The sequence below is a fragment of the Cygnus atratus genome, chromosome 13 (assembly GCF_013377495.2).
Source record: "Cygnus atratus isolate AKBS03 ecotype Queensland, Australia chromosome 13, CAtr_DNAZoo_HiC_assembly, whole genome shotgun sequence".
NCBI lineage: Eukaryota > Metazoa > Chordata > Aves > Anseriformes > Anatidae > Cygnus > Cygnus atratus.
Window position 1 is genome coordinate 20,745,283 of NC_066374.1, and position 19,892 is coordinate 20,765,174.

At 52.4% G+C, this 19,892-nt stretch overlaps 1 protein-coding gene across 1 annotated transcript in view; it reads right to left on the bottom strand.

Moving 5' to 3' along the window:
• The window catches only part of AR (androgen receptor), a 58,085-nt gene extending 38,407 nt beyond the window's left edge, over positions 1 to 19,678 (bottom strand). The window contains 2 exon segments of the mRNA XM_035541823.2: positions 18,625 to 19,444; positions 19,447 to 19,678. Of these exon segments, the coding sequence (XP_035397716.1) occupies positions 18,625 to 19,444; positions 19,447 to 19,678 (1,052 nt within the window).
• Positions 19,679 to 19,892: the final 214 nt, after the last annotated feature.

A 19,892-nucleotide genomic window follows, 5' to 3' on the forward strand; every position in this document is an offset into this window, starting at 1 on the left:
AGCCCCGGATGCTCACACTTCTGTGCACTTCTGCTTTCCCTGCGGTGTCCTGTCCAGCAGAACCCTGCTGTGCTGTGACTGGCAAGGATCTCCCCTCTTTGCTGTAACTAAGCACAAGCCATGCTGCCGCACCAAAAATATCTCCCGGTTGAGTTCCCGCAGCATGAGCTGCTCTGGAGAGGAGCTCGCAGCAGCCTGCCGAGCACCCAGCTCGAGGTGTCAGCACCGGGCGGGCCTGGCAGGGCCTCCAGGCCGGCGAAGAGGCCAGCCGGCAACGGAGTGCGAGCAGACGCAGTTGGCGTCTTGGGAGCAGCGAGGCTGCCTGACGTGAACCGGCCACTTGGTCCCCAAGGTATCTCCACAAATCCCACGGTCAATCCACAAAGGCCTATCATGTCTCAAACTGAAAACAACACCTGCTTGACAGAGACATGATACGACACTCAGCAGCGCTGGCAAGGCTGGAAGACCGCTGTGAGTGCCGCAGTCAGACACCCTGCTCACCTTTGTGCTCGGGCAAGGAGAGTGCCCCTCTCCAACCTGCTGACACCTCTCCCTGCAGTGCAGGAGCACTGTGGGCCCCGGTGCCCAGTCTGGCTTTAGAAAGAAGCACATCAGCGGCAGCCTCAGCCCCCCCCGGGCAGGGCAGGAGCTCTCCCCTCGCCTCCTGGCTGCACCCAGGGGAGCGCAGCGTGCCCACAGCCGCATCCAGCCCACGCACGGCACAGCCCAGGCCACCCAGTGCCCGAGAGGTGGCCGCCAAACCACCAAGCACGGTCCAAGAGAGGCCCCCCCGGGCTTATGTGGGCGGTGGGGTCGTGGGAGCGTGTCTGCGCTCTGGAGGAGGGCAGGTATGGGAGCAGGGCTCGCTCCGTGCTCCTGTCAAGGCCTCGGACCAACGGGAAAAGCCAGTAAGGTACCGTGGAAAAAAAAACCGAGGTGGACTGGCTTAAATCAGGGCTATACAGAACTTCAAATGCAACAAGGACCCCTCTACTTAAATACCTGATTTTAATTTTTTGGAATGATTTTCCCTAGGAATGCATTCAGCAATGTTCCCTATGTTCATATTTTCATTTTGCAATGCGTTGAATGTGTTCTCTTTAAACAGAGCCATACTGATGTCTCCACAGAGGATGTGGCAGCTGTTTTCATTAAAAAGATCCACCTCCTGTTTAGCAAATATGTATATATAATTTGAAGTAATGACACGACTTTTGATTTCCCATTCTGTAACTTGGAAAATGGTGTATGGCACATTTCTTATTTATTAAAGCTGGATAAATATTTTAATTGTGATACGTGTCAAGTTGCATTCAAATGTGTCTATAAAATTAAAAGAAATGTGAAGATTTTAAATTGTTCATCCAGTAAGTCAGAACTAAATTTGTCAGAACAGACTGTATTTCAAATTAACTGACTGCTGAAGCCAAGTAAGACTTATTTGTAAACTGTGAACTGCACTGACTCATCTTTTTCTAAGGTTCTCCAAGATTTAATAGCCAAAACATAGCACTGTTTCATGCTTCATTCTTTACACAGGTTGGAAGAAAGCCTCCTGGGTTTTCCGTCTTTTTCAACTCCGAGTAGGTCTCAGCTTTGAATGACCAGCCTTTGAACTGACTTGGCTGAATAAATTGGATTTTCTGTGACCACTCGACTACTGTCAGGAGCTGGTTTAGCAACGCAATGAACACCTGATGCTGACTTCTCCTGGGAATCTGGCCTCGTCCGAGACTTCAGCAACAGCTGTGCACCACCTACCATTATATTTTATTGACCTTCTGTGAGTTGAATAGATTCTAGTAAACAAAGGTTTCCTTCCACATTCTTTTGCAATGAGAAAGTAGGAGTAAGGCTCCATACCTTGCCCCACTTGCAGCATGGGCTTAACAGCATTCCTCTTACCCTGCAGTTTAAGGAAGATAAATCGTTCTATCAGCTCTGCAGGTGGAGACGGTATCTGCCACTCTTCCTGTGGGAATTGGTGGAAATTTGTATTGATAATCCCACTCCCTGGTTATCACCCTGCAGAATGGTTCCATGCATGCAGGGGCTGCAGAACCGAGCCCTCTACAGCAAGTTCAGACCTCGGACAACAAGTACAACTCCCACTGCAGGAAGGCTCCGAGCCTGGCTGCTGAGGGATGTCAGGATTCACTTCCAGGCTTGGGTATTGAAAACACAGTATTTTCCCCACTTCATTTGGCAGTGAAATTATTGCTAAGGAAACCAGTGCCACAAATTTTGCATTTTTATTTCTCTGTTGGATGAAGCATGAGTTGAAAATGGGCAGATGGCAGATGATGGAGGAAACCACCATGGAAAAAACAGATCACAAATAGCATTTAAAGCCGAGGCAGCTGACCCGGCAGGCACACCAGGCGAGCAGGACCTGCTAGCACGGGCAGCGAAGCAGCAGGGCAGCATGACTGCCCCCCCGAGGGCTGCCGCTCGCACCCGTGCTCCCTGAGGTGACAGCACCCTCCTCCTGCCCCAGGAAAGCACACCAGCCCTGGGTACAGAAGGGGGAGAAGAAACAGCACAACCCAGCTCAGGGCACTGCCTGGCCCTGGCCCCGCAGCATCGCCCCTCGAGGAGGTGAGATGCGGGCAGCGGGAGCCCCACGGGGGTCCCTGGGGGTGGCACTCGCCCCGCTGCCAGCAGCCACACACAGGGGGGGCTGCCCTGCCTGCAGCCGCCTGCTCTGCGGTGGGAACATCAGCCGTGGTGCAGCTCGCTGGCACAATCGTCTTATTTTTAGGCATGTTTATGCCAAGACCAAACTTTTGCACAGATACAGCTGCAGGGGCATAGAAAGGGTTTAGCTTATTTTGTCTGGAATGCGGTATGAACTGTATCTGCAGAATTTCTCTTTCACTCCACTGGCAAGGCACTTGTTTTCTAGAGAAGACTTCACAACTGATGCAACAATACGATCTCCCCATGTCCTCAAAGCAGACCATGCTCTGAGTCATCTCAGAGAGTAAACATGCAAATTATAACGAAGGTTCCACATGTCTATGGTCTTCTTTGCACTCTCAGCCCTGATCTCAGCTGCCAGCACAGCTATGTAGAGGCAGATCCCTCAGCAGCCTGCAGCCAGTGGCTCACTTCTAGCCACATCTTTGTGCTCCGTGGCCTTGCCTGTGCTCTGGGCTGCCCGACGGGCTGTGCCTGTCTGCAGCGCACAGCTGCAAGCACCGGTGGGCTCCCTGCAAGGATTTCACACCTCAGAGGCGTTGAGCCCGGGGGCTGAACGTGCACAGCGCTCAAGCTCACCCCAACTGCTCGCTCACCGGCCGGCTGCGCCAGCACCGGCGGGACCTGGGAAGCCTCGGCAAGACGCCAGCATGTTTTGGTTAGTGATGTGAGCCACAGAAAGCTGGACCCGCTGTGTCCGGGGGCTGAAGGCATTCCTTGGAAAATGAAAAGGGCAGTGGCTCTGCAACGCTGCCCCAGGAGAAACCCACAGAACCCATGGGAGCTGCTCCAAGTGACGCCAGGCTGAGCGGGAGGTGAAGCCACCCCGCAGGGCCGCTGCGACGCGCACACGCTGAGCGGCAGCGCTGTAGGGCAGCGAGGCTCCTGTGCCACCAGGCACGAGCGAAGCACGCTACCTGCTTCGCATCTGCGGCACTCTCCCAAGCAGGCGGACAACGAAAGCAGCCAGGAGTCGTTTTCTTTTAAGCCTGCCTGCAAACCAAAACACAGATGCCAGGTCTAATTTTAGGCTGCCCAGCCTTGAGAGTGTTCTCTCGATTCTCTGTCAGGCCGGCAGCGAGATCGACCTCCTCCCCCCGTCCCCGCGCCCACCTGCCCGCAGCGCCCGGGGCCGCTCCTGGCCACGAGGGGCACCGAGGCTGCCGGGCCGAGGCTGGGCTCTGCCGTGGACTGCTCCAAAAGGAGAGGAAGAAGCTGTGCCTGGTCGTGCTTTTCCAGGTCACTGCAAGATCCTGATGTGGACTCCGGAGCAGCCCAGGAAGCAGCAGTTCTCTTTGCAAGTGGAAGATGGCATCCTCAGAGAAAGGCTTCCCAGCCACAGGGGACACATAAAAGCAGCAGCAAAGCAAGTAACTTGAAAACAGCAAACCCACCTGAAAGGGCTGAGCTCCCTGGGATTGCCTCACATTTTCTGAAGGGCAGGAGCGCAGATGGACAAAGCACACACCCAGCCCAGCTCAGGGATGCAGCACCCGCGGCACCCACATCCTCGGGCTCCTGACTGGAGCAGGTCAAGTGCCGCCCGGAGCGGCCCTGAGAGCAGCACATCCAGGCACAAGGAGAAGCGGGTGCGGGGATCTGGCAGCTCACTTCTTGCCTTTGTGTCTGGGCAGGGACAAGCGCAGGTTTCGCACCTCCACAACCCAAATCCCACGGATGGACTTCAAATGCAAAACTCCCAACTCCACAATCCCACGGATGGACTGCTGCAGGCACTGGGGCCGTGGATGTAATGCTGCTAATACAAGAAGAGAGTGCACATACAAAAAGCGTAATTTGCGTCCACAGGTATAATAAGACCCATGCCCACAAATGCACACATACACATACATGGTCAACCCAAGAAAAAATGTGGGTCGCCTGAAAAAACACTTGCATGTGGAATTTTTCCAGTTAGTGCACCTAGCTGCTGCCCAGCTGAAAGCAATTAACCTGATTGGCAGCCAAATTACTTTTCTCCTTTTCTCTCTTTCTAAAAAGAGAAGAGGAGCTGCAGAAAGTCTGTCCAAATACTCTCCAGCAGCATGTCAGAAATGTGCAAACTCTGATGCTGCACGTCCCAGATATCCGGGGAGGGGGAGGAGGAAAGAACCTTCACTGGGAAATTACTGATACAAAAACTTGTTCCTGTGCTCTGTTCTCAGCACATGAGCCAAGGTCAAAGCATTTTCTCTGCCATTTCTAACTAGCAAAGAAGCTAATGCAGCTAAAATATGTAGCTCCAGTGAAACTGCTGAAGAGTCAGTGAGAAAACACCAGAAAACAAGTATCACCTTTGGAAAGATGACAAGGAGAAGCCACCCTCTGAGGCCTTCCCTGGCATCAGAGAACACCAGGGGGAAGAGAAAGTGAAGCACCGTGTTCTCCGTCCTTGTCCCACGAGCTGAACGTGCTCCAGTTCATCTGTAAAATGCATTTTGGGAAAACTGCAGTGTAGTCTCCCCACCAGCATTTCGAGGGATTGTTCCTGATGGCGCTTATTCCAGGAAAAGCAGGGGGACTGCGGTCTGGCAGCACGGACTGGAGACTTGTATCTGTGTGCTGCTTTCTGCTTTCTACGGCACAGAAAAGCCTCTGAGACCTGCACAGAGCAGCGCAGCTCACCCGCGTGGCCGCCCGAGCCGCCCGGAGCGAGGCAGCATCCAACTGCCGTCCCAGTGGGACGAGTGTCTGCTGCCCATGGAAAGGGCATTAGCTATAAATACCTGCAGAGCTGGGCTTTATTTTTAAGCTGATTCCTACTACTGTAAAACCACATAATACGTGGTCTGTGTCCTGTCTACACTGCTTCTTCGGATGTGTCAGCATCTGACTTTGTTCTCAGCATTTAAAAAGCCCTCCCAGATGGAGAGCTCAGCAGTTCCAAGCCACAGGGGAGCACGGGTGACCTTGCTCTTTCTGGCTTCTGCTCAAATTGCATGAAACAGAAAAAAAGCAGAGGCGGGAGCCAAGCACGCCCTGGCCTGGAGCGCGGCCATGGGGCTGTCCCCAGGCAAGACGCTGCCGCCCGCAACCCCTCGCCTGGCACACGCTGTCCCAGCGCCAGGAGCTGGATGGGGTCAGATCCTCCCGAGGACAGCACTCGGTCTGCTAAAGTAAATGGCACTATTTACAGGGCCTAAAGTCCAGTCCACAAGTACATCTTTGCAGAGCAGTTTCCTCAACAACAGACCTGGAAAAACAAACCCCGATCCCCCCAGCCCCAGGAACCCAGATCTGGCAGTGCCAGGGCAGGCAGGCATTCATACACCTTGGGGGATTTTTGCCAAAGCCACCTGCTCGCTAAAAATCTCCTCTCCCACCCTGTTGATTGAGGAGGAATAATGCCTATTTTGCATGGTTGCCTGGAAGCTAAACGAATTGCTGCTCACAAGTGCTTTGGAAGAAAAGTGCCTTAGGAGCACAAAGTAGCACAAAAATACTGGTAGTATCTTTATTACTGTTAGAATGTATATTGAACTTCACTTATAAATACTTGTGAAGAGGAACCAGGGTGGCGTTCATTATTTTTAAAGCAGGATGAAACACAAAGAGACATTGCAAAAGCTGCCAGCGCTGCCTGCCACACACACCTCATGCAGGCCAGGAAGGCAGCTCCGAGGAGGAGGTTCACGGAGCTCGGGGGCTCTCCACATGGGATTTTCTCCTCCTCTTTGCCCCACACCCTGAGTCCGGGAGGGGCAAGGCTGCAGCAGGTGAGGAGCGGAGCGGGCGCAACCGTATCAGCAGCGATGGACGAGCCAGCAGTGGGTGCAGCGAGAGGGATATGTACGAGGAACCTCCATCAGAAGTCTTTGCCATGACAACTGGGTCAGTTTCTTTTATTTTAATGAGCTTATTCATAGCACTGTTATTGTTGAAAAGTAAAGGCCATTCTGGCCCAGACAGTGTGCTGTGACTATCGATACCAAGGCCAACAGCCCTTCTGAGTTAAAACCCCAAAGTGCCTAAACTGTTTTCTTCCACTGCAGGCAAACAAAGCGAGGCTTCTCGGCGTTACTCAGCTTTCAGGCAGCAGGGCTGGGCTGGACAGGGCCAGTCAAACTGAACAGCAGGACTGTTCATTCCTGCAGATGCATCCACCGAATCGCACCACCCCACAGGCATAGCTGCTTGGCTCCATGCATGGGAGGCGTTTCTCACCTGCCGCTCGCTAACGAAGGTGTTTCATTATTCCTGGGGGGCAGCAGGCTCCATGCACCCTTCGCAGGCTGGCCCAGGGGCTCCCACCACAGGGGTCCCGCCGGGCTGCACCCACCAACCAAACTAGCTCCATCTTCTAAGTGCTGTGGCAGACTTCCCGGTCTTAATGAACTCATCTCTCCTAGGCTGAGAGTAATTGACTCCGTGTCTCAGCAGCAGAACAGACTGCTGTGTCTAGCTGTCTTATAGAGACACTTGAGAAAGCCTCTGGCAGTGCTGGCATGCAGCACAACGCGATGACACAGACTGACAGGCAGTACAACTCCTGCCCCCGCCAGAGGTGGATAAAAGGATAAAATCGCAGTTTACAATCATTTATTTCCCTTTGGGTCCCCACGTACAGCATACTGAAACCTACAGATCAGTGGCAGTGGCCCTTTGCAAGTCCCCAGCACCGGCCCGGAGGTTCCTGGGGACCCAAGGGCCAACCGAAGGCTGCTGCCCTGGAGCCCCAGCTCAACACAGCGCCGAGCACGGCCCCCTCAGCCCCCCCAGCCCCCTGCCCACACTGCCACCCCCCACAGGGGACAGACGAGCTGAGGTTCATCTCACCTCCTTCTCCAGTGCAGATTTCTCATGGCCCTTTTGCCATAACCAGCATCCTAAAATGCCGAGCCTCACCTGAGTGACAAGAAATGATTGTCATCTCTTCACCTTCTTCCCTTACTGCATCAATACAGCCCCGTACCTGTGCTCTGTAAGTCCCATGCCTGGAAACAGCCCCTCCCTTCCCAGCCTCTGCTCTCTGTTTGATTTCCAGTGGGCTGCAGGAAATCACAGTGATCCTTTGGTGTCACCACACAGGAGCAGTAACAGATGAGGCTCCTGCCTCGCTCATCAGCAGGACCCCGCTGCTGACAGCAGCGCTATCAGCCATGCAGGAATGTGTCAACTTCTTCCAGGAGCTCTTTTTTCTCCAAGAAAAATGTGCACTTTCTGCTGCACAGCACAAACCTGAAGCTCACAAGACAACTTCTTTCATACGCTTCAGCTTTTTTAAGCAAATACATCAACAGTTGGACAGAATTCGCTGCCCCTAGATCCCAAAGCCCTTCATAAAGGAAGCCCCACTACTCTGAAACTGCAGCCTGTGAAACGGGTCTCTGGATTTCCAACCTGAGGCTTCTGCCCCACTTCTCACTTAGATGATACCTCAAAATTGTGAACAACGGGGCCACTGAAAGAGCATTGTTGTCACCCCTGAGGGTGTTAAGTTTATGATTTGTTTCTCACTCTCAAAAATAAATCAGCTGATCATCATATTTCATTCAGCTGAACATCATCTAACCCAGCATTACTCTCTCTGCAAAAGATCTGAACTACCAGGGACCTACAAGGACATGAATGTGCTTTTGTACATCAGATAAAACTTCCTAATATCCTCCTACTGCTCACATTCAAAGTCAAGTCCTCAATTACACTTTGTACCAATTAATTTAAGCTGTTAGCTGGGGCACCACAGCCGTCAGGCACCTGTGGGGCTGCACAAGAGCAGCGGTGACAGCGCACGTGCACCGCGGGGCTCCCTGCAGCAAGGCACAGCCATGGCACCCTGCATTCAGCAACCAGACCCCACCGAGTGCCATGCCAGTAGAGACCGAGGAATCAGCCCCCCAGCCTGGCCAGTCCACTCGCAGAAGCTGAGGGCGAGAGGAAAAAGGAACAGGGCAGAGGTTTCGCAGTGTCCCCACCTGTGGCACGCTGTGGCTCCGCGGGCAGATGCAGGACAGCAGAGGCAGCAGCCAGCGGGGCCTCGGCGTGGTGCCCACTGCATGCCACCTGTCACTGGCACACGACACCCCCGCAGCTGGAGTCTTCCCCTTCCCCAAAACTTCTCCAGAGAGCACTAATGACACAGTGGTCCTGTGCACCCCCGCTGGTCGCCTGCTGCACCGTGCGATCTGCACTGCAAGGAAGGATTCTGCACAGGTTACTAGTTCCTCTAAGCCTGTGATGCTGCGAAGTGGCCAGGTAGGATCCTCCAGGTATCCCCTCCTGGCATCTGTGCCAGCTCTGCAGGGAGCAGGATATGACCCAGCTGAAGCAGCCTCAGGACAGACAGTGCCAGCCATCTGCTACCTGCGGCCGTGCTGCCGCATTGCTAGGCTGAGCACACTGCAGCCGGCTGCACGCTGGAGGTACCTCTTGACCCCTGGTAGCAACAAGAAGCCAAAACACCGCGGTTGGGTTTGCAATCCAGTAAGTGTCAAAGCACGGAAAAACAGAGGCAGAGACAGGATGGAATGCCTGCACCGGCCAGGTATTAAGAGACAACCTGCCCGTCCCTGCTTCTCAATTGCTTCCCAGGCACAGCTGCTCCAACTGAAATGGGAGAGAGGACATCTGCCTCTCATGCACACTGCTTCCCAGCTCTCCTGGGGAAAAGAAAGTGCTGGAATAGATCTGATACTCATGCAGAAAACATAGGCTGAATGCCTATGGAAATGGTGTGTACAAACGGGTTCATCCAAGGTAAGAGGAGATCACTTCTCGCTAGTGTTCGCATTTCACCTAATGACAACACGGGAAGGTGCCCGTGCCTTTTGCGTCATGCCACGTCACCAACTGGATGTGGCACCCAGCCACCAGAAAAAAGGGGCCTCCTCCCAGCTGACACCAGCTGGTTGGTCTGTCTGGGATGACTCTGCCGTGTTTGCTTTGTGCGGGTTTCTGGTGCAAAAGTCCTCTCTGCAGAAACCATTCTTCAGGCCAGCAGCAATGCCAAGGGAAAACTTCAGAAAAGCTGAGGAGCAATGGGTGATGCTGCCTGAAGTTCCTTCTCTGTCCCATTGTCTCAGAGCAGTGGTGCCCCCCAAAATGGAGCTGATGCCCAAGTGGTGAAGATGCTGCTTCTTGTACACCTGTGCTGTGGCAGAGAGCTGGAATTCTACAGCTGCTTACATGGGTTTTTCCAGAAAAAGAAAGTTCACTTTGAATTGAAAAAAAAAAATTCACTGAACTAAAGGAGGAAAAGACTATGTCTCATAAGCCTTTCATGCAGCTAGGTTTATCTGATGTTTCTTGCTTGGCATTGCCTTCTGGCTTATGATACTGTGCTGTGTTTTTTTTCCATTCACAAAATGTGTTCAGGACTGCGAACACCCTGAAAACAAAACAGGGAAATGCAGGGGGGACACAGAGAAATGGGCATAGTTCTCAAGGAACGTAGATCGTCACTCAACACCCCAAACACTAAAATCCTCCTTTAAAACACCGACGTGCCTGGGGAGGCTACAAGGCTTATTAGGCTACCAGCTCACGTGGCAAGATGCCTGTGCGGACAAAGGAGGGTTTGGAGGAACTGCGTGAAGGAGGGGCAGAGGCTGCTGGTTGCCACGTGGCACGCCTGCCAGCCTGGCACAACCGCACAGACCTGTGTTCCCAAACCGCCCCCGGTGCGGGGCACCCCCAGCTGCAGGCCCGGGCAGCCCGGCCACGTGGTCGGGCTCACAGCCCCGCTCGTGTGGGAGCAGCCCCCTCGTGGGTACGAAGCTGAACACCTGGGCAAGGGGGAACTCCATATTTTTACCTATTTCCTGCATTCAGCCGTCAGCCATACGACCTCTGCATGGACCTTGGGGATCTCCCCCAACAGCTCAGAGAAATGAGTGGCTTTTACTAGAAGTAGTAGAAAGTTTCCCACAGAACAGTTTTCTTTCGATAAATGCCCATTTGATTAAATTTTAAATGTTATCATCCCCAGGATGATAAAATAATAAGGTTACTGCTTTTGTATTCAACTTTGCAGCTACAAACCCAAGAGGAAAGTATCCATTTGAAACTGAACAGCCTCCTATGGCAGCACAGCCGACAGCCACCAGCGAGCACACCAAGTACAAACTGAAAGCAAATCAGAGTAACAATTGCCAGTACAGAAATGGCAAATTAGCACAAACATTTGAAAATCACCAGTTAATAAAATTAGAATGATATTCAGTAATGACAAGATGAATGATAGAAAAATACAAACCACAGAATTACCACTCTGTATTACAAATTATTTTTAGCTCTGTGAAATAAAGCTGCTCTCATACCAAAACAAACTGTTCCCATATGGCCACAAAAAAATTCCATATTTTAGGATATTTTTTGATTTATTGCTGCAAGAAATGGCAACATTTCCCATTCTCCTTCCAGTTCAAGAGCACACACTGAGACTCATCCATTCCCACCAAACATTGACTCCGAATTCTCATCATCTCCCATTTCCACTATGTTATTTTTCTTTAACAATCTGATATTTGCTCTCAAAATACTGCATGTCTTTATTTTTCATTCACCTAACAGCACATGATTCAAAGGTGCCACCCTGACACGGACATAGGGCAAAGTGTTTTTTCCTGCCTGAAACTAGGCACAGCCTTGGAGGGTCATCGGGAAGGGAGGAGACGGGAGTAGGGCATCTTCTGGAGGGGATATCTGGGGCGGCAGATGGCATTCAGCGCTTTGATACAGTGTTTTTGTTTTACTTCTTGCAAGGACTGTCCCATACCCCATCAGTCCAAAGCCAGGGCTGGAGGCAGAGACTTCCAGGAATTGCCAGCTCTGTGCCACATCCCGGGGACGTCCCAGCAGCCGTGCCGCTGGCAGCTTGGGCAGCCCGGGTGCGGCAGCTGCTCCGGGGCCACGCTGCCACCTCCCATTCTGCAACGCCAGCTGCCCTTCCAGCAGCGTGGTGACACATCACCACTCTCCATCTCAGGCGATGCCGAACACGACCACGCTGCTGACACCCTGTCATTGGCAAGAAAACCCTGCTCTGTGCAGCACAGCCCTCGAACCAGCTCCACTGGGGCTCATCCCCATGCAGCCACTCTCCAGGGGGTTTGGCTTTCAGCTATGGCAGCATGCAAAGCCACAGGCTCCTATGAGTGCTACCAAACACCTCTCATTCATAATCAGTATTTTGAAATATATTGCCCTTCTAGTCTCAGCAGAAAGCACAAAGGCTCTACCAATGTTTAACTAGCTCTCTTTGGCTATGAAGTTCTTGTAACAGGAAAACTAATGGTTTATACTGTAGACTAACTATACACAGTAATGCAAAGCACAGCTAGCATCTGTTACACAGCATCTGCGTAACAAAGAAATACCAGTGAATACTGTAAACAGAAGAAAAATATAAAAGCTGTACAAGTAGGAGAAGAGCTGTCATTGGCAAATCATTTACTCCTTCCTGTGCTAAAATTCTTGGTAAATACAGGACGGAGTACACAAAATGCCTCTGTAACTAAAATCCATTAATGCTCTTACACCTTTTTATGTATTATTTCTTTGGTCATTTTTTCTAAATTCTTCAGCCACTGTACTCTATGCCAACTGCTATGCAGAGCTCGTCCTTTCATTGCATCATGCACTTAGGAGAAACTGGAAAAAAATAATCACAGTACATATCAAGAATGAGACTTTGGAACCAATTTCCAGAGGATGTAAGAGCTCAAAAATGCAAGAGACGGGGAGAAGAGGATAGGAAAGCACAGAGGCGGGAAAGCACAGAGAGAATGGAGGGAAGTCTGCGCTTGAACATTTTTGCAGTGAGTGGATGAAAAAGCAAATAGATGCTTCGTACTCCAGGAACAGACCAGCAGGCCCCGCACAAACACCCCACATGTGCCTGCACACCGTGCCTTGTTCCCCAGGTGATCCCATGGCAAAGGGACAGGGGGAGAGCTGGCGACTGGGTGCATGAACAAGAGGGAGAGAGGGAGGGTAGGGACAGATGGAGGTGGGGGTGAGAAAGAGGGAGACTACATTATGAAACTTGGTATAAAGAATGGAAATACTAAGAAAAAAACAGAAGCAAAACAAATTGAGTGGGAGAAGCAAACTGGATAACAAAGAACACTGGAAACAGTTTATTTTCCTTCATGCTCTGCCACAGACATAAGTGCCAATTTAATAGCAAAGAAAAGAGCAGTGTCAGCTCCTACGACAGAACTGTCATCAGCTCCAGCACTGCACCCAGGCCTCTGCAGCGTCAAGTGCAAACCTCGATGAGGATGGAAAGTACCAAGGCCTTTTTCTTTCCATGGGCTCAGTCTGTGCATTAACACAAGGACTGTGATCTGTCCAGTCTGAGTGTTTTCTGGGAGGTTCTGGGCATCTTCAAAAGGAAACAGAAAGTCTCTCACTGCAGGTCGAGTCTAGCTAACTAGACGTGAAAAAGAATAATCTCATTTATCAAGTGAAATGAAAACTAATTCATGGAAAAGACGAAATAAATCAGCACCATCAAAATGAAATGAAAACAAATAAACCAGCTAAGCATGGAACAAAACAAATGAGCTTTGGCTACACATTATAATTCTTCAAATAGCAGCTCTTGGGAGTGAGAAAATGGAGCTGCAATAGATTTGCTACCAGTACTGAGACACCCAACAGATGCTGCTCAGCTCCTCTGCTCTCCCCCTAATGAGTTCATTGCACCTACTGTTGTTCTGCGAGAATACAGCTTGAGCAGAGTGCTTCACATGGCAGCTACTCCAGTTACCCTGCCTCAATATATCACTTACTTCACAACCCTAACTCAGGCCATGACAGATGAGTGTCTTGTCATAACCTGGTAAAATGCCAATTCACATTCAAATGAGTCCCTAGTTCTCTAAACAAGAAACAGCACTTGACTGTTTGTGAACTATTGGCATTTTATTCTGTGCTTAAAATAGCCATCGCAGGTCTGTCAGTAGGGAACTTATGAAAGCAGCCTCTTAATGCTGTAACCTGTGGGAAGTTCAGCTCCAACCCCTCCTGAGCTTCAGATCGGGCCTACCCATGTTTGTCCCGCTTTCTGTTTATGGAGCTTTGAAATCCAGTGCCGATGGCACATCGGAGGCAGCAGCCCTGCCCCTGCTCCAGAAACTACCAGTGACTCAGCCACGCTTCATGTGGCTCTATTTTGCACAGCAAAGTGGAACACTGGTTTGGCAACTCCAGAAAAAACTTGGCTGCACCAGAGCTCAGCACAGTTATAAAACCTGCAGATACGCAGGCTCCAAAACAGCGGCCTGATCCCGTGGCTGCTGAAGGCAGGGAGTCCTGTCTGAGAGCTGCAGGCCTGGGCAGGCAGTGTCACCACCCTGGCCATGCACTCAGCGCCAAAGAAGACCTGGGTTTGGGTGGAATTCACCCCAGGAGGTCACCAGGGGCGAATGTGATCCCACTCAGAAAATGCCTCCATCTCCCAAACTGTCCTTCTGCAGCAGGATCAAGCTTCTTACAGGTAGAAAGCAACAAGTGCATCAAAATCTCTCAAGAATTATCAGTCTCAAAGGAAATTACAGACTTTCTCAGTTATGATACTTCTTGAGATGGAACAAGGAAACTCCTTGTGATCCTTTCCACCCTTCTGCCTTAGTAACTACTGAAGACAGCTTGGCAAGAGCTTACAAGAATTTAAGATACTTCTCAGTTGTGTCCTAGGAATGTTTTCTCCTCCTGTAAATTTGTTGTGATCTCTGCTGCAACCTAGGGCACTTAGCACTAATTTAATGCACAGTCAATCCTGATGAGTAAGCTAACAGCGATGCAAACTGTCCTGGTACATGACACGAGAACATGGACGAATGTGCTGAGAATTAAGTGTGCACCAGTTGTAACCTACAGCTTGCTCAATATTTGGAAGTGATCAGGAAAATTATGAAATCTGTTTTTTAAAAGAAAATCTGACAAGACATCAACCTTATTACCTACTAATCAAAAGAGTTGAGAAAGGGGAATTTCACGCTGAAGATGGAGTGCTCTGAAGACAACACTAGTGTGCTCTGTTTGGAGACGGTGCCTCATACCTAAGCAAAGGTGTCAGAACATGACGCCCAGATTCTCATGGAAAGAGGCAAAGACCTCAGCGGCACCACAGGAGAAGAACCTGAACCCAGTCAACAGAATTGTTAACAGGAGTGCCCAATGTGTACATTGAAAGAAGAAAAGGCAAGAATTGGAAGGTGAATTTTTCTTATGCTTTTTCTTCTCCTTTTATCAGGAACCATCAAAAAGCTTTAGCACATCAGTGATTTTCCCAGCTGCCTGAGGTTCACTGTCCATGGGATCTGTACCAGCAGCTGTGGACTGTCTGTACATTACAAAGCTGGCCGGAGGGAGAGGCTTCAGAAACAGCATTCTTCCACGCACGGTTTGTCTTCAAAAGAAATATTTACATAATACTGCCATTCCCCTGAGCAAAAAGGTCATATTAGCAACAGGAGAAGGGTGGGGTGAATCCCACTTCTGCGAAAGCTTTTGCATTCTGCCAGCAAAGAGCCAAGGGTCTGCAGCCGAAGCCTGGCACGCGGGCAGGCACAGGGCAGGCTACTGGCGGCCGGCCAAGCAGCGCGGCACAGCGCAGGGGCACGGCTCTCGGCCCGGGCTCATCTCCTGGCGTTAAGAAGCTGCCCTTGATCTTGTTATCAGAATCTTATCTCTTTCTTCAACAGGGAGACATTTTTACAGGTATTATCTGTAAGAGGTATCATGATTACATGGCTGGCCACAAAAAAGAACGCCTAGCCATTACGCCAGATGATGCATAAACACAGGGCACTTGCCCAAGCTGATCACTACTGAACCAGAGAACGGAATCTACAAGCTGGTGTAACTAACAAACACATGGATATAAAACAGATAGTAGCTACAGGAAATGCTGTTTAGAAAGCATTGGAAACCACACAGACAGCTAGATTTTCTGAGCCAATCACCCCCTAAATTCATTTATCACCTTTGTTTCCACTATCACAGTAATAGTTCCCTCTTTGTATTCTTTTTAGATTAAACCAAACAGGCCTAAAACACTTCCTTGCTTCTGTGTTTCAATCTTAAAATCACTTTGACCCTGTAAGCTTGAATTTATTGTATCAATTCTATGTCTCATTCTCAAAGCAGGTTATTTAGTCACCGTATAGACTGCTGGTAATAATTATGCAATAGAGCACAAAGACAAACAGCTACGAGGCGCAGTGGAACAAAAGCTTGGATTAATTTGTTAATGATACATAAGCATCACTGGCACCACCAAGTACATTGTGTAAAAAGCTTTACATTAAATCAAGATGTGTTAATTCCTACTTTGCTTCCTATGCAATGTTTCAGTGCCTCTAAAAACAGGCAAATCCCTCCCCTTGCACAAGCCAAGGGGGCAGGCAGCAATTATGCATCTAAGCCCACACCATGCTGAAGACCAGTCCCAAAAGCAGCTGCTCAAGCCCAGTCCCGTATCCCCACCATGCCCTGTGGTCACAGGCAATTGACCATGCCATAAAATGGTGATGAGGACTCCCAGAGAGAGAGCATCTTAGTTTGGTCACACTGGACCTGCCTGCTTCAGAGAAATGCTGGGGCAGCCACCAGCCCCTGACGGTGCCTGTTTTACAGCCTGCGTGCGCTGTAGCCCAGACCAACACGACAGCAAGCACGCTGTTTTCCACTAACAGTCGCTCAGGCAATCCAACCCTCCTCTCTCAAGGCTTTGGAGGCAAACTTGTCGGCTAAAGCTCCCCAAACCAAATCCCTAGTACTTTATATAAAGGGCAAATATAAACATCCGCCCCCAAATATGCTAAGAAACAAAGAACGTGTTCATGCTTTAGTGTCATATATGGGGGAAGGTGTCTAACTTCAGAACTATCTATACCTGATCCAGACTTCGCAAGTCTTCCGAGGAGACCGGGCTGCAGCTGCCACTGCCAGCATTAGGAAGACGTGGAAATCTAAAGTGTAAAACTCCTTAGGCTGGCAAAGCTGCCGCAAGTCCAACAGAAGTGCCCTCCACCTACTCCCAAAGAAATGCTGAGACTGCATTTCATATAGCTAAGAGGTAAAACTTCTTTGTGCAATGCCAAGTAGGGAAGGATTGTAACCAAATGCAGCTTTGGAAGCTAGCAGGGCTATACAAGACACAGTTGATTGTCCTTCATGAGGGAGTTTTGCTATAAAATGTTTTAGCCCCCACAACCCTCTCTCCTTACAATTGTTGCTCTCTGAGATGCTGGTAAATAAACTGCTGCAATTTGAGCTTCAGCTGCAGCAGAGACTGCTCATTTCACTGTTATTGTTGTAAATCCAAGAGAAAATTGAAAGGCACAGTGAACAGCAATCAACAGGCAGCACACTGTAAAGTTAGTGAAGATCTTGCTAGGATGCTACGCAAACCTGACAGAGAGTAACCTGTATGGCTTTAGCCAGACCACAAACAAGTGTTCCACTTTCCTTATAACATTTTAAAATTGCAGCCAAACACAAAGAGGCATATAAACACTGTCACTCTCTCACTTGCAGCAGCCATGCAATGCTGTATGAGCAATGGAGTCCAAAGGACAAGGTAATGGTGTTTTAGAAACTCTTATACGAGCTCGTACTCCATTGATTTTTGCTGAAGCCTGCTGAGTTCAGGCAGGCCTGCCGGCCTCATGGGACTGCTCCAGGGGAAACGGGGACACGGATGCAGCGAACTGAGCTGCGCTGCTGGGAAGAGGCGGGTACGGTATTTCCCACAGGAATAAGGGAGACAGCACTTATCTCTACAGCAAGACCCTGGCAAAATGTACCTGCTGTCCAGATCCAACCCACACGATTGCCTGTGGAGCACCACATAAGCCCAGTCCTGTTTTGCTTAACACAATATTCCTTATCCATGCATAGTTCTGCTGTATGGGCTTCACAGGCAAATAAAACTTCCCAACCCAGGCTGCTGCGCTCTAAAACCTGCATCATCAATCGATAGTGTTCGGATAGCAAAACTTTTTCGACTCTACTCATCCCTGCTAACTTTGCACTGGTTTGAGCAGAGATTTATCCAGACCTGATAGCAAGACGCACAGGGCACACACAGCTCCTGTCGCTGATACGACACTCACAGATGGACTCATTTTGACCTTTCCTTTCTTTTACCCCATTTTTTTTCCCGAGCCACTTCTACACAAAATACCCATTATTGTGTAGCTGATAAATACTGCACTGTCCGAATAAAAACACGAGCATTTCAGAGCAGCAAAACAAGCCCAGAAGCACAAGTGTGATGTGTTTGTCCTGTGCTAATTTAAAGGGAAAATCTAATTGTGCATTTTAATCTTTGATCCCACTACACAGTGAGCAGGCGAGTATGAAACTCCAACGATGCAAACCCAAACTGAGGCCATACCAACCACCTGTGGCTGGGGTACATCTGAGCCGGTAGCTCATTGTTTCTGGTCTTTGTTTTGTTTTCTTTTTTAAAATTCAAGAAGAAATCCTTTCGCAGTCCTTTTCTCACTCCCGGTTTCTGCCAGCTGCAGTGATTCTCTCAAACAGTAATATGCTTTGCTGCAATGAAGGGCGGCAACGTATGCCCGCTGTTTCGGGTTGCACGTACCTATTTCACAGAGACCGTTGATCTGATTTCTGAGGCTAATCCACCAAGAAAAACTACTTCTGCACGAGCCCTTCTTCCCAAACGCCTAACCAGCTCCTCCTTTTCCGTGCTGCTCTACCTAGAACGCATCTTCTGCCTGCGCCCAGCGCAGAGCTGCGAGGCGCACGCAGCATTTCTGCAGCCCGCTCGCCGCCCGCTCAGCTCGGGGAGAAGCCGGAGCCGCCCCGGGGCTCGCCCAGCGCACGGCGGCGCCGCGCTCCCCGCTCCTCGGCGGCGGCCGCGGGCACGGCGGGGACGGGACGCGGGGAGCGCGCTGCGGGGCGCGGCGGGGCGGTGCGGGGCTGCCCGCCGGTACTCACCGCGCGTCGCCGTAGCCGCCGTAGCCCTCGGCCCAGGTCCCCAGCTCGCTCTTGATGCAGGCGGCGGGGGCGGCGTAGGGCGGCCGCCCCAGCGGGTACCAGGCGTCGGCGGGGAAGTCGGCGGGCTCGGCGGGCGGCCCGCGGCCGCAGGCGAAGGGCCCGGCGGGCGGCTCGGCGCACGGCCCGTACAGCTGCCCCTCGTCGGCGAAGAAGGAGGGCCAGGGCGGCGCGGGGCCCGGCGGGGCCAGCTCGGCGCCGAAGCGGCACGGAGCGCCCCAGGCGCCGCCCGGCGCGGGCTCCGGGGGGCTCTCCAGCTTGATGCGGGCGGGCGGCGGCGGCAGCGCGAAGCAGTCGCGGCCCGGCAGCGCCGGCGGCTCCTCGGGCGCCGGAGAGCCCCGGTACAGGGCCAGCCCGGCGGGCACGTCGACGGCCAGGCCGGGCTCGCCGCCGCCGCCCTTGAAGGCGGCCGGGGCGGGCGGCGGCTCCGGAGGGTCCTTGGCGGCGGGGCGCGGGGCGCGGGGCGGCCCCCCGGGCAGGGCGAACATGCAGTCCTCGCGGGGCAGCAGCTCGCCGGGCGCCTCCAGCGCCTCCACGGCCAGGCCCATGGAGGCGGACACGGCTTTGCAGAGTTCCTTGGCGCTGTCGCCCAGAAAGTCCTCCTTGGGCGCCGGCTCGGCGCGGCCGGCCGCCGGCTCGGCCTCGGGCGGCAGCAGCGGCGGCAGCGCGCCCGCCTCGCCCAGCAGCTCCTTCAGGTCGCCGGCGCACGGGAAGGGCGAGCCCATGGCCGGGCGGGCGGCCGGCAGCGCCTTGGCGGCCCCGCGGGCTCCGGCAGCGGCAGGAAGGCGGGCGAGACGGCCGGCGGCGCCCGGGGGCTCGGCGGGCCGGCGGCGCACGCCGGCGCCTGGTGGCTGGTGCCCGGCTCTTCCCGCGGCGCGGCGGCGCCCGGCGCCTGGAACGCCCCGCAGACGCTCTGGAAGAAGCTCTGGAAAGCCCCGCGGAAGGTCCGGCCCGCCGGCCGCGGGTACACGCGCCCGATCCCCAGCTGCACCTCCATGCCCGCGGCGCGCCGGGCGGCGGCGACCCCGAGCCCGAGCCCGAGCCCGAGCGGCGGCCCCCGGGCGGCCAGCCGCGGCCCCGGCTAGCGGCGGCTCTGCCCCGCCGCTGCCATCCCCGGCGGAGCGGCGGGCGCGGGGCGGGGAGCGCGGCGGGCGGGATGCTCGGCGCCCGCAACAGGCGGCGAAAGTTGCGGCCGGGCGGAGCGGGCAGGT